Source organism: Trachypithecus francoisi, unplaced genomic scaffold, assembly GCF_009764315.1.
Source record: "Trachypithecus francoisi isolate TF-2019V2 unplaced genomic scaffold, Tfra_2.0 Lachesis_group20, whole genome shotgun sequence".
Taxonomy (NCBI): domain Eukaryota; kingdom Metazoa; phylum Chordata; class Mammalia; order Primates; family Cercopithecidae; genus Trachypithecus; species Trachypithecus francoisi.
In genome coordinates, this window is record NW_022681466.1 from 31133642 (window position 1) to 31148748 (window position 15107).

At 38.5% G+C, this 15107-nt stretch overlaps 1 protein-coding gene across 1 annotated transcript in view; it reads left to right on the top strand.

Annotated features, from left to right (window-relative positions):
• ANKFN1 (ankyrin repeat and fibronectin type III domain containing 1) overlaps positions 1–15107 on the top strand; it is a 365709-nt gene that overhangs the window by 178311 nt on the left and 172291 nt on the right. Inside the window, exon 3 of the mRNA XM_033183583.1 lies at positions 1953–2087. Within this exon, the coding sequence (XP_033039474.1) occupies positions 1953–2087 (135 nt within the window). The remainder of the gene's footprint in view (positions 1–1952; positions 2088–15107) is intronic.

A 15107-nucleotide genomic window follows, 5' to 3' on the forward strand; every position in this document is an offset into this window, starting at 1 on the left:
AGTAACGTTAAAGTATGTAGCACAATGAATCTAACCTACTAAATAGTTATTAAGTGTCTACTGAAGAGTAGATTAATGAATAGATGGATGAATTAATGAATTTCCTTTGCAATAAACATGAGCTTTTTGACTCAACTTGAGTATTTGCTGTAGAAAGTGTTGCTACTATTATCAGAGGCACTGTCCTCTTAGGTCTGTATGGCACGTGTAACTCATGACCCCTGTGAGGCAACCCCCTAACCTTAGTAGAGTTACTCAGTCACCTAGCTTACCACAGCAGATGTAATTCAAGTAAATCTGCATTAAAGCCAAAATGTTTCTAGATGAAAGTGTAGATTTTTACCTGGCAATCATTTTGGCCTAGGCTGTGCAAGAGAAGCCAGACTCTTTCTTAATCCTTAATGAAAAACATAGCCCTCTAAGCCTCAAGGGCATGAATATTACTAAATTAGATTATTCACAGCAATGCTTCCATGGACAAATAAATCCAAGGATAGAAAGTGATAGTAAATGTTCAAAAAAGATATTTTGCCTTTTTAATAAGAAAAGAAAAAGTAAGACAATTGTTAAAAGCTAAACCAAGCTCTTCCTTTTGGCCACCCAGGTTTTATGAGTCACTGAGCCCTGCCTCAGATCGGAGCTGCAGAACAGTCACCTGTTGGGGGCGAGCGAGCTACGGGGGGAGATAATATCTTTAGAAAGGGGGAGAGTTTGGGGAATACAATATGTCATTTCCAGGATTCTAAGCAATTACCAGGCCAAAGATTAACTCTCCACCCTCTTGTTTATGATCAAGAGACTTTCTCCTGATTTGCTACAGAGTCTCATTCAAAATTTGAGAGTTTATTTGGCTCCAGGTATAAATAACAGACTAGTCAGTGCCTAGCGGAAGAGTCCAAAATTACTCCTGAAGTCATCACAGCAGCTGAACATTCATTTGGTAGAGAAAGAATCAGAACAGAGCTTTAGAAAGATTCTTAATGCTGTTGCTAGGGCCATGTGTTGCTGTGTGTGTGTGTGTACGCGCATGTGTGCAGTATTCGTATGTGCCATCAATCGGCAAGTCCCACCCCCAACATAACAAGCAGCCTGTGAAGATCATTTGCCATTTTATTTCAGTGAGAACCATTAAGAATGCCTACATATGCAGCTTTCTAGGAAATCTATTTGTGTCTTTCATTAGTCATGTAAAGCACAATGCTGTGAAAGGAGCCGGCTATACCCATATGTGGCTGGCATAGAAGCAGCACTGGAATTGTCTTCCTGAGACTGAGCCTCTTGCTGCCCTAAGTCCCACATCTGCTGACTACTTTCTCTGAACCTGCTCAGACAAAAACCCAAGCACAGTTTCAGCAGCCCTGACTGGATTTAGAGCTTTCTTAAGATGCCCCCTAGCTCCTGCTAGGAGCTTGTAAGGAACTGCGCAGGTGCCCTGTGGTAAAGGGATGTGACGGCTACCTGTGTGCTTCTGGTCGGAGACAGCTGTGGAAACAAGGGGGTGTCTGGCCCCAGAAGGGCTGTAGATCATTTGCACTCACAGATTGCTGGATGAGCTCTTGGATGCCAGACAATATTTCTTTCCCTGCCGTTGATGTAGTGACCGACTGCCCCTCTGCTCACCCCTGAGTGACAGTTGGTTCGGATTTAGTCTTGTTTGCCATGAAGCTAGATGTCTCTGCAAGCCGTTTCAAATGGTCCTCACAGATACGATAGGCTAAACACACACTGAAGTCATGGTATCCTTTTACTACACGCACACAAGCTACAGGAATCAAACCTTCCCCAGGCTGCAGTCTAGAGAATACACCTAGCCTCTGAGCCAAGCTGTTTACCTCTCCCTTTCTCTCCCCATGCATCATTTGCTCTTTTATTTTGCATTAAGAGTAGCTTCGTGATCATGGACTTCGTCTCTCGCCTGTAGTGATCCTGTTCGCATTTCATTCTTTATGCAGAATAGGAAGGAAGTTCGCTTGCTTTGCACAGAGGCTGAGCCACAGGAGAAAGCAAAGCCAATGTGATTTATTGAATGAAAGCACTGGACAATTACCAACAACTTGTTCCTCTGCTGCCTCAAACAGCATAAACTGGTAAGTCAAATTTATTGTTGTCTTTCTTCATATGAATATGGAGGTTTCTTAGTCGCTGATTATTTTTAATGTGTGTATGTGTTGCTGTGGCTTAAATAAAACTTAAAAATCTGCATCTTCCGAAGTTAGCTGCAGGTGGTCCATGAAGAATACACACAGGCACACACACACACACATAGTGGTCTGCAATTGTACATACACGTCCCTGTGGAGAGACAGGACGGGGGTAGGGAAGCCCCATTTCTGATAATTGGGCATTTTATTTGCAGGAAGCTTAATCACATTAAGTGCTTGCATAACTGATTAGCATTAGCTATGAAAAATACATTACTGTTTTGTTGTGTAAAATTATTTTCCAGTCAGGTTCCTGAGTCCCTAACAAAACACCTGTTGGGTCAGGTAAAGGTGAGTTCCATCGTGCTGATAATCCTGAATGCAAACCCAGATATATTACTGTCTTTAATCCAGTTTTCAGACTGGGCAAGCAGAGCGGAATGCTAGCACTCTGTTCATCCTGGGTGAGCATGCCCATAAATAACATTATAACTGTGATACTGAGGATATCTGCCAAAGGAATCAATGGACATGTGTTTAAACCCTTGCTTGATCCACCACTACTTTTGCATCTATGTTATTTAAGTCTTTTCTTTATTTCATAAAAGATATAGGGTTGATGAGGTGCACTGGGTTCAAAGTGGGATGTTCTAAATATCCAGTTACCCGTGCTGATCATTGGCCTGGTCAGAGTCATCAGGAACTCCACTGATAATCAAGGCTGAGTTTGCTTCTGTACTGGGCTCCAAAAATCCCCATACTCACTTGGTTTCTTCATTTTCTAAATAAGATATAGGCCAACCTCAGCAGAGAGAGAAAGTGAATGTAGAAAGATCTTGCTTTTCTTACCACCGTCCCCGCCCCCACCAGTCTCCTTAGTCTTTTGTTTGCCTTGCTACCCCAAGGCTTTATGGCAGCATCAATCCATCTCTGGTGAATTCAGAGTCCATATAAGTGTCATATAGAGTTTAATGTCTTTGGTGTACTCTATCTGCAGTATATCACTGGCTGTTCAGACAAAGTTGTGGCCTTGGGTGCTGACAAAGATGAATGATGTTAGAACAGTGAGCAGCATGTTTCTCTAAATAAAAACCAAAGTTAGGAAACAGGAGAGATGGGTGAAGTTTTGCCTGGTGGAAAGGATCTCCAAGCCACTCAATCACAAGAGCCAAGGTCATTCTCCCAGGTGATTTGGCCATTTCACAAATGATGGCATTCTAACAGCAAGGAGACCGAATTGCCTACTGGTTGCAAGACTGGTGAGATGTCAGGATAGTCGCATATTTGTGCTGGTTCCCAGATTAAAGATATGTCTTTTGGAAATTTCCTTAGCCTCTGTGGATCTCTGTTTTGCCATTCCTTCTATTCCTAATTGTTTCAAAGAAGACATGCTAAGCTCAGTTAATGTACTCATGAGATACTACTTTAGGTTCTTTTGTTAAATGATGCATTAAGTATTCAAGATCATTGTTCATGTACTTTAATCCAGGGGTCATTCATCAGAAATACACAGATGAGAGTTTATGTGAGGATAAGGGGATCCATGTCCCTTTCCTCATCTAAGAGATCCAGAACACTCTGAAGGAAGCATGATCACACTTAGGGAATTAGAAGAGGAGAAAGGAGCTGAGAAGTGATGTTAAAAAAATTCAAATTCAAATAAATAGGTCATGTAAATAAATAGGATTTTTTAAAATATTGATTAGTGATAACTGACTTGCTATACTTATAACCCCAAGATCCTAAAGATCATCAATGTTTTGAAACAAACATGGAAGTATTTTTTTTCAGAGGGTAGTTCAGGTATGGGTATAATCCGTGTATTATAGAACTATGGCAACTTTCAGCTGCTCAAATTGCTCCTGTACCCATAAATTTAGAATTAGCAGCTGCCAATGTACTATGATTTGAGAACCTCTAGAAGGCTTATTTCCACCCCCCAAAATTTGTCCCATCTCTTTGTATTAGGGTACCTGAAATTCTTTCATCAGAGATTCAGTTAAGTATTGATATCTTTTTTATAAAATTCAAACATTTCTAGAGGAAATAGTAAAGTAAGCCACTGATACTTTATGATAAATGAGTGTATTAAATTTTTTCTACTTCAAAGATAACCCAAAGGATGTGGAATTAGTATTCTATCAATTACTCTGCTTTGTGTTTGCTTCATACCTGTCTCTAAGAACTTCACTTATAATTATTATTTCACTCTTCATGAGAAAAATAAGTACCCTTCAGGCAAGTTATTTCCTTCTTTTATGGAATATCTGGATTAGACAATACCATCTAAATTTCCTATAGGCTTTTGAGAGTCACACTGTGGAAAACCAAACTCACTATCTTTTCCCTTTCTAAACTCACTTCTCTGCCTATGTTCCTTTTAAAAAAAAAAAAAGTGTGGGGGAAGGCGGGGGAGGGTGACTATCATTCGCCCAGTCAGCTAATAAGGCTCACAGAATTTATCACTGGGTTTCCTGATCTCTCTAGCCCCTTCATCCGATCACTAACAAAATTTAGTCCATTTTATTTCCTTCGTCTTTTGAATCCGTCCAGCCCACTCCATCCCCACTGCCACAAGCTTTAGTTGAAGTCGCCAGCTCTCATGGGGTAATTTTTTAAGAGCTTCATACTTGGTTGTCCCCCACCACTGTTCCTACATCTCTCCCCTTTCCAGCAATCCTCTAGTTGCTACCAGAGCAATTCTCTAAAAAAGCAAATCTCAATTTTTACTTCAAAGTCTCCAGTGCTGCCCTGTTGAGTACAGGTTAAAGTCTATGATTCTTATCGTGGCATAAGGGTCCTTTGGTGGTCTGGCCCTGCTACCTCTTTGGGCTTCTTTCCAAATGTCCTGGCATGGTTGATGAAATGTACCACCGTGAGTGTCAGAGCCCAGAAAAATTTCATGGGGACCCTCACTGGCACTGACTTACCAATGTCACTATGATGTTTCCCATCTCTATATCCTAACCTGAACTATTATTCCTAGAATGCCCCTTTTGCCCTTCCTGCTAGCTAATTCCTCATTCATCATTCAAAATCCTCAGGCATCTCCTTCTCTAACCCATTTTCTCACCACCTCTTATCCAATGACCACATCCTGTCACCCAGAAAGTTCATCACTCACCCCTCTGTGCTACTTCTGTGTCTTAGGTTTATTGAGAGAAGTGTTTAGAGGTTAAGATCTCAAATCTAGACTCATACTGCCTAGATTTGAATCCCAGATTTACTACCCTTTAGTAGTGCCTCAATTTCTAGCTGTGTAAAATGGAGATACTAATAGTCCTTCCTCCACATGGCTGTGATGGGATTCAATAAGTTAATATATGTAAAAACACTGCAACACACTGAATGCTTATGTTTCTCTGAAAGCCAAATGTTGAAATCTTAACCCCCAAGGTGGTGATATTAGGAACTGAGGCCTTCAGGAAGGTATTAGGTCATACCTCTCATCATTGAAATTAGTGCGCATCCCCAGAGAGCTAACTAGTTCCTTCCACCATGTGAAGATACAGCAAGAGAGTTCTGTCTTTGAACCAGAAAGTCAGCCCTCACCAGACACCAAATCTTCTGGATGCCTTGGTCTTGGACTTTCCAGTCTCCAGAACTGTGAGAAATAAATGTGTATTGTTTATAAGCCACACAGTTTGTGGTATTTGGTTATAGCAGCCTGAAGGGACTAAGACATGCGTTATTCTAAATAGCACTTGGCTCATAGAAAGTGTTATAGAAGTGTATTAGTCTGTTTTCACATTGCTACTAAAGGAAATTTATAAAGGTAAGACTGGGTAATTACGAAGTAAAGAGGTTTAATGGAATCACAGTTCCACATGGCTGTGGAGGGCTCACAATCATAGCAGAAGGCAAAGGAGAAGCAAAGACACATCTTACATGGCAACAGGCAAGAGCACTTGTGCAGGGGAACTCCCATTTAAAAAACCATCAGATCTCATGAGACTTATTCACTACCATGAGAATGGTATGGGGGAAACCGCCCCCATGATTCAATTATCTCCACCTAGTCCTGCCCTTGACATGTGGGGATTATTACAATTCAGGGTGAAATTTGGCTGGAGACACAGTCAAGCCATATCAAGAAATATAAGCTAGTATTATTAGTCCATAATTTCACATACGACACTATTTCATAGCTATGCATTTGCATAATTGACTACCTTTCTAGCCTATGAGCTCCTTGGGAACACGTAGGGTAACCAGCTCATTTCAATTTCCCTAGGACTGTCCCAGTTTTAGCTCTGAAAGTACTGCATCCTGGAAACACTCTCTCAGTCCTGAACAAACTAAAACAGTTGGTTACCCTATGTGGGATACTGTCTTACTTACTTTCAATCCCTTGGGTCTATCACAGGATACAGGTTACAAAGTAGATCATCCATAAGTACTTGATGAACTGTAGAATCAATACTAATCATCTTTCTATCCTCTTCTTCATAAACAAATGCTTTCATACATCAAAAATAGTGTTCCTCTTGCCATGGAGTTACAGCTGACTTTTCAAAACTTGTCACTTAATATATATACATTAAAGGGCACAGGAACTAGAAAAGTGGCTTCCATTCTGTGTCATCATTGTAATAGAATTGGCCACCCTTTCACACTAAAAGACACACCTGTTACGTTAACAGCAGGTGGGGAATGGAAAGAGTCTAACTTCCTTTTCTGCCTAGTCACAGGCAGGTTGAAGGCTTAAGGTCCCCTAGTTCACATCACAGCTAGAAGAGCAATCTTTCCCGGTCAGAAATGTCCCTCTCACTGACTATATCTGTCTACCCAGCTGTCAAACATGGTTAGAACTCCTATTTTGAATATGCTGTGTCTTACCACTGCTTCTCATCCAGACTGGCTCAGATCTTTTGTCACAGTACAAATATGCTGAGAAAGTCCCACAACCCAAGCTCCAGTGAAACATGACCTCTGGAGGTGTCAGGACTCACAACATGGTAAGAAGTCTTGACTTCAGAATCAAGATCTAGGAAGATGAAGCTGACAGGCAGCCAGATCAAGGTCCCTTAGAATTAATAATAGCAGAGTTGTTATAAGCGTGGACTTTGGAGCCAGAGTTCAAATCCTGCTGCTCCATTTACTGGCTGTAACATCTTGGACAGGTTAGCTAACCTCTCTGGGCCTCAGTAAAATGAGAATATAGTTAAAAGTAGCTATTTCCTCAGAGAGTTATTGTTATATATTGTTTTAGCATGTACAAACAAAACTTAAGGTAAAGCCAATTGCAAATGATATATTGGATATTGACATACAACCTCAGGGCATCAAGAGTGAAGAAAAAAGGGAAGTGAGTCAAGGAAGAAAGGAAAACAAAGGTGGCTGTAACTGAAATAGCAATCGCCTCACAAGAAGACACATCTTGTTGTTCTTTTGTATGCATTGGCTTCCAGGTAGCCCTCAGAACAATCTACAACAAGGAATAGAGAGGAAATTATCTACAGGCTACTGAAAGTCTCCTGTGTCTCACCGGTCCAATTTTCTCCATTTTAGTGGTGTTAGTCTCTTAGGGTAGCCACAAGCAAAGCTAAGGCCTCCGTGGGTCTTGATGGGTCAGGGCTGCTGCAGCTACTGTCACAACCAGCATGATGGGGGCCATGTCAAAACACGCCCCCTACCTGAGACAGCTGGTAGTGTTAGGAGACAGGATGATGGTGGCAATCAAGGCTCTCTGCTTATGTAAGCAGCAAAGCCCAGGGAACAGGTGGTTGTGAAGCCAATGTGAGGAGGCTCCACTCTGCACAGGCTACTCCTCATTTTGGACCTGCATTCTCCAGGCTACTGTATGATTTTTTTCCTATGTTTTCTTCTAAACATTTTATAGTTTTAGCTTTTACATTTAGGTCTAGGATCATCTATTTTAGGTTAATTTTTGTATATGATGTGAAATAGGGATTGAGGGTTTTTAAATTGTTCGGTATGGATATACCATTGTTTCAGTACAATTTGTTGGAAAGATTATCATTTTTCCTATTGAATTACCTTGACACCTTTTTCAGAAATGAATTGATCATATATGTACAGGTTGTTTCCAGGCTGTCTATTCTGTTTCATTCATCTGTATTTCTATCTTTATGATATTGTCTTTATCTATATGGCTATCCTTAATCCAATCCTATATGTCTTAATTACTGTAGCTTCATAGGAAGTTTTGAAATCACAACTTCCAACTTTGTTCTTCTTTTTCAAAATTGTTTTGGCTGTTTCAGATCCTTTCCATTTCTATAAAAATTTGAGAATCTGCTTGTCAATTTCTACTAAAATAAAAAGCCTGCTAGGATTTTGATTGAGATTGCATGGAATATATAGGTCAGTTTGGAAGAACTGACACTTTAACAATACCTAGTCTTCCAATCAATGAACAAGGTATGTGTGTGTGTGTGTGTGTGTGTACACGTACACATTGTGTATATACATATATAGCTCTTCTTTAATTTCATTATTTAATATCATGTCATGTTCAGCATCCAGGCTTTTCATAAGTAGATTTTTATAGATTTATCAGATTATTCTATGTAAACTTTCATGTCGTCTGCAAATGAAGACTATCTCACTTCTTTCTTTCCAATATATAGGTCTTTGACTTATTTTCCTTGCCCTACTTCACTGGCTAGGATGCCCAATACAGTAGAAAAAGTAGGAGTGGACATTTTTGCTTTGTTTCTGATCTTAGAAGAGCTTAATCTTTACTCAGTAAGTATGATATTGGTTATAGGTTTTAAAAGATTATCTTAATCAGGTTGAAGAAGTTCCCTTCCATTCCTGTAAAATTTTTTACCATGAATAAATGTATATTATGAAATCCAAATGCTTTTTATGAATCCATAGACATGATCATATAGTTTTTCCTCCTTATCCTCTCTTTTAATGTATTAAATTACATTGACATTAATGGGTAGATAAATGTTATACTAACCTTGCCTTCTTGGAATGAACCCTGGCTAGTCATGATGCATTATCCTTTTTATAATATACATTGCTGGATTTGATTTGCTAACATTTTGTTGAAATTTTTTGCCTCCGTGTTCATGACAGACATTGGTCCATACCTTTGTTTTCATGTCTTGCCTTTTTCCTGGTTTTAGTATCAGGGCAGTACTAGCCTTGAAAATGAAGCCAAATTTTTGGAAGAGTTGTGTGTCGAATTGGTATCATTCCTTAAAGGTTTGGTAGGCTGTAACATTTAACATGGCATTTATTAAATATTTTAGGATACATTATTAGCATGCAGAAAAAGAAAATGTAAAACTAGAAATTAACATTCCCATAAAAGGTAGTCTCCTAGCTAATATCTCCTAAAGCCTCGTCCTATAGCCAAGTTGTAGAGAACAGCCCACCTTTGACCAATCAGGAGAGTGGGGAAAAGATTACAAAAAGACACAAAGAAACTTTTGAGAATAATGTATATGTTCTCATGAGTGAACACTTATGTCAAAGCTAATCAAATTGTACTTTTTAAAACATGCAGTTTATTTTATGTTAATTATACCTCAAAAGACCTGTTAAAAGGTAATAACTAATATTTATTGAACACCTATTTTTTCCAGCATGCTACTAAACAATGTATATGTATTTGCTCATTTAAAATTCTAATATCCCTTTTTGGACAATACATGACTATTACTATTAACGTGAGGAATAATATTAATTATGAGGAAATTGAGGTTCAGGAAAGCTAAGTAAGTTGCTCAAGGTCATATAGTTAATAAGTTAAAAAACCAAAACATAAAGTTCAATCAACCTTATATCAGAGTTGCTCAAGGTCATATAGTTAATAAGTGAAAAAGCCAAAACGTAAAGTTCAATCAACCTTATATCAGAGTCATACTTTTAATACTGTGCTTAAGACCACCATAAAGAATAGAATAAAATGTCCTGAATGGGATTGCCTAGGTTTTCTTCTAGGATTTTTATGGTTTTAGGTCTAACATTTAAGTCTTTAATCCATCTTGAATTAATGTTTGTGTACGGTGTAAGGAATGGATCCAGTTTCAGCTTTCTACATATGGCTAGCCAGCTTTTACAACACCATTTATTACATAGGGAATCCTTTCCTCATTGCTTGTTTTTGTCAGGTTTGTCAAAGATCAGATGGTTGTAGATGTGTGGTGTTATTTCTCAGGCCTCTGTTCTGTTCCATTGGTCTATATCTCTGTTTTGATACTAGTACCATGCTGTTTTGGTCACTGTAGCCTTGTAGTAGAGTTTGAAGTCAGGTAGCATGATGCCTGCAGCTTTTTTCCTTCTGCTTAGAATTGTCTTGGCAAGGCAGGCTCTTTTTTGGTTCCATATGAACTTTAAAGCAGTTTTTTCCAATTCTGTGAAGAAAGTTATTGGTAGCTTGATGGGGATGGCATTGAATCTATAAATTACCTTGGGCAGTATGGCCATTTTCACGATATTGATTCTTCCTAACCATGAGCATGGAATGTTCTTCCATTTGTTTGTGTCCTTTATTTCATTGAGCAGAGATTTGTAATTCTCCTTGAAGAGGTCCTTCGCTTCCCTTGTAAGTTGGATTCCTAGGTATTTGATTCTCTTTGTAGCAATTGAGAATAGGAGTTCACTCATGCTTTGGCTCTCTGTTTGTCCATTATTTATGTATAGGAATGCTTGTGATTTTTGTACATTGATTTTGTATCCTGAGACTTTGCTGAAGTTGCTTATCAGCTTAAGGAGATTTTGGGCTGAGATGATGGGGTTTTCTAAATATACAATCATGTCATCTGCAAACGGACAATTTAACTTTCTCTTTTCCTAATTGAATACGCTTTATTTCTTTCTCTTGCCAGATTGCCCTGGCCAGAACTTCCAACACTATGTTGAGTAGGAGTGGTGAGAGAGGGCATCCCTGTCTTGTGCCAGTTTTCAAAGAGAATGCTTCCAGTTTTTGCCCATTCAGTATGATATTGATTGTGGATTTGTCATAAATAGCTCTTATTATTTTGAGATATGTTTCATCAATACCTAGTTTATTGAGAGTTTTTAGCATGAAGGGCTGTTGAATTTTGTCAAAGGCCTTTTCTGCATCTATTGCAATAATCATGTGGTTTTTTTCATTGGTTTTGTTTATGTGATGGATTATGTTTATTGATTTGTGTATGTTGAACCAGGCTTGCATCCCAGGGATGAAGCCAACTTGGTCGTGGTGGATAAGCTTTTTGATGTGCTGCTGGATTCGGTTTGCCAGTATTATATTGAGGATTTTTGCATCGATGTTCATCAGGTATATTGGTCTAAAATTCTCTTTTTTTGTTGTGTCTCTGCCAGGCTTTGGTATCAGGATGATGCTGGCTTCATCATAAAATGAGTTAGGGAGGATTCCCTCTTTTTCTATTGACTGGAATTGTTTCAGAAGGAATGGTACCAGCTCCTCTTTGTACCTTTGGTAGAATTCGGCTATGAATCCATCTGGTCCTGGACTTTTTTTTTTTATTATTGGTAGGCTATTGATTATTGCCTCAATTTCAGAGCCTGTTATTGGTCTAGTCAGAGATTCAACTTCTTCCTGGTTTAGTCTTCGGAGGGTGTATGTGTCCAGGAATTTATCCATTTCTTCTAGATTTTCTAGTTTATTTGCATAGAGGTGTTGATAGTATTCTCTGATGGTAGTTTGTATTTCTGTGGGATCAGTGGTGATATCTCCTTTATCATTTTTTATTGCGTCTATTTGATTCTTCTCTCTTTTCTTCTTTATTAGTCTTGCTAGCAATCTATCAATTTTGTTGATCTTTTCAAAAAACCAGCTCATGGATTCATTGATTTTTTTTGAAGGGTTTTTTGTGTCTCTATCTCCTTCAGTTCTGCTCCGATCTTACTTATTTCTTGCCTTCTGTTAGCTTTCGAATGTGTTTGCTCTCGCTTCTCTAGTTCTTTTCGTTGTGATGTTAGGGTGTTGATTTTAGATCTTTCCTGCATTCTCTTGTGGGCATTTAGTGCTACAAATTTCCCTCTGCACACTGGTTTAAATGTGTCCCAGAGATTCTGGTACATTGTGTCTTTGTTCTCATTGGTTTCAAAGAACATCTTTATTTCTGCCTTCCTTTCGTTATTTACCTAGTAGTCATTCAGGAGCACGTTGTTTAATTTCCATATAGTTGTGCGGTTTTAAGTGAGTTTCTTAATCCTGAGTTCTAATTTGATTGCACTGTGCTCTGAGAGACACTTTTTTGTGATTTCTGTTCTTTTACATTTGCTGAGGAGTGCTTTACTTCCAATTATGTGGTCAATTTTGGAATAAGTGCGATGTGGTGCTTGGAAGAATGTATATTCTGTTGATTTTGAGTGGAGAGTTCTGTAGATGTCTATTAAGTCCACTTGGTGCAGAGCTGAGTTTAAGTCCTGGATATCCTTGTTAACCTTCTGTCTCACCGATCTGTCTACTATTGACAGTGGGGTGTTAAAATCTCCCATCATTATTGTGTGGGTGTCTAAGTCTCTTTGTAGGTCTCTAAGGACTTGTTTTATGAATCTGGGTGCTCAGGCAAGGACTTCATGACTAAATCACCAACAGCAATGGCAACAAAAGCCAAAATTGACAAATGGGATCTAATTAAATTAAAGGGCTTCTGCACAGCAAAAGAAACTACCATCATTGTGAACAGGCAACCTGCAGAATGGGAGAAAAATTTTGCAATCTACCCATCTGACAAAGGGCTCATAACCAGAATCTACAAAGAACTTAAACAAATTTACATGAAAAAAACAAACAACACCATCAAAAAGTGGGCAAAGGATGTGAACAGACACTTCTCAAAAGAAGACATTTATGCAGCCAACAGACACATGAAAAAATGCTTATTATCACTGGTCATCAGAGAAATGCAAATCAAAACCACAGTGAGATACCATCTCACACCAGTTAGAATGGCGATCATTAAAAAATCAGGAAACAACAGATGCTGGAGAGGATGTGGAAAAATAGGAATGTTTTCCACTGTTGGTGGGAGTGTAAACTAGTTCAACCATTGTGGAAACAGTGTGGCGATTCCTCAAGGATCTAGAACTAGAAATATCATTTGATCCAGCGATCCCATTACTGGGTATATACCCAAAGGATTATAAATCATGCTACTATAAAGACATATGCACACGTATGTTTATTGCAGCACTATTCACAATAGCAAAGACTCAGAACCAACCCAAATGTCCATCAATGATAGACTGGATTAAGAAAATGTGGCACATATACACCATAGAATACTATGCAACCATAAAAAACATGAATTCATGTCCTCTGCAGGGACATAGATGAAGCTGGAAACCATCATTCTCAGCAAACTATCACAAGGACAGAAAATCAAACACCACATGTTCTCACTCATAGATGGGAATTGAACAATGAGAACACTTGGACACAGGGCGGGGAACATCACACACCAGGGCCTGTCATGGGGTGGGGGGCTGGGGGAGGGATAGCATTAGGAGAGATACTTAATGTGAATGATGAGTTAATGGGTGCAGCAAACCAACATGGCGCATACATACCTATGTAACAAACCTGCATGTTGTGCACATGTACCCTAGAACTTAAAGTATAATTTTAAAAAAAAAGAATGGAATAAAATGTAATGATAGACTTCAACCTGTGAGTTTTTCAGTGAAAATGGCTAATGAGGAATGCTCTCTTAAGAGTGATATCCCATATTTAACACAACAGATACAGTTTCCTTGTCCAGTCTTTTTAAAGGACTCCGTATTTATTTTACCCACCTTATATTTATTTAACACTTGAGTATTTTTTTTTTCAGTTCAGTTTAAAGTTGCAAAGAGTACTGTTGCTATCCATTTCAAGAAACTCTTATGGATGTTATAGGGATTATATGATGTATTATTCAAGATCCCAGCAAGAATCATACAGTGCTTTCAAACAGAAGAACAGAGGGGAGGTTATTAATAAGAACACTTACAAAAGAATGGGTAAGTTAGTGAAAACCAGTAAGGAATGGTAAAGCCTGCAGGGACAAAAGGAGGAAGCAATTTCTGTAATGCAGAGGAAATAAGTTGAATTGAAAGGGATACCCCACCGATGAAGAGGGGTAAATACCATTACCTGACTCTCCAATTTCCAGTCAGTGCCTCCCATTGGGTGGGCAATATCAAGGTTTCTAATCCATGAACAAAGAATGTCTTTCCATTTGTTTATATTTTTCTTAATTTATTTCAATGATGTTTTGTATTTTCTGAAAATTAGTTTTTTACTTCTTTCGTTAAATTTATTTCTAAGTATTTTAATCTTTTTGATGCTATTGTAAATTAAATGGTTTTCTTGATTTCATTTCCATTTCATTGTCATTTAAATCAGAAAGGAGAAAAAAATACAAAAATAAAAGATAAGTTTATGCCGTCTTTATATTTATACTGTATTTTATATTTGTCTGTATAATTTCCTTCTCAGTGCTTTCTGTTTTTTAACTTTGGTTTAAGTTCAGGGGTACAAGTGCAGGTTTGTTACATAGGTAAACTTGTGTCATCGGGTTTTGTTGTACAGATTATTTCATCACCCAGGTATTCAGCCTAGTACCCATTAGTTGTTTTTCCTGATCCTCTCCCTCTTCCCACCCTTCACCCTCTGAAAGGCCCCAGTATCTCTTGTTCCCCTCTATGTGTCCATGTGTTCTTATCATTTAGCTCTCACTTATAAGTGATAACATGCGACATTTGGTTTTCTATGCCTGTGTTAGTTTGCTAAGGATAATGGGCTCCAGCTCCACCCACGTCCCTGCAAAGGTCAAAATCTTGTTCTTTTTATAGCTGCATAGTACTCCATGGTATATATGTACCACATATTCCTTATTCAGTCTATCATTGATGGACATTTAGATTGATTCCCTGTCTTTGCTACTGTGAGTAGTCCTGCAATGAACATATGCATGTATGTCTTTATAATAGAATGGTTTATATTTTTTTTGGTTATATACACAGTATTGGGATTGCTGAGTCAAATGG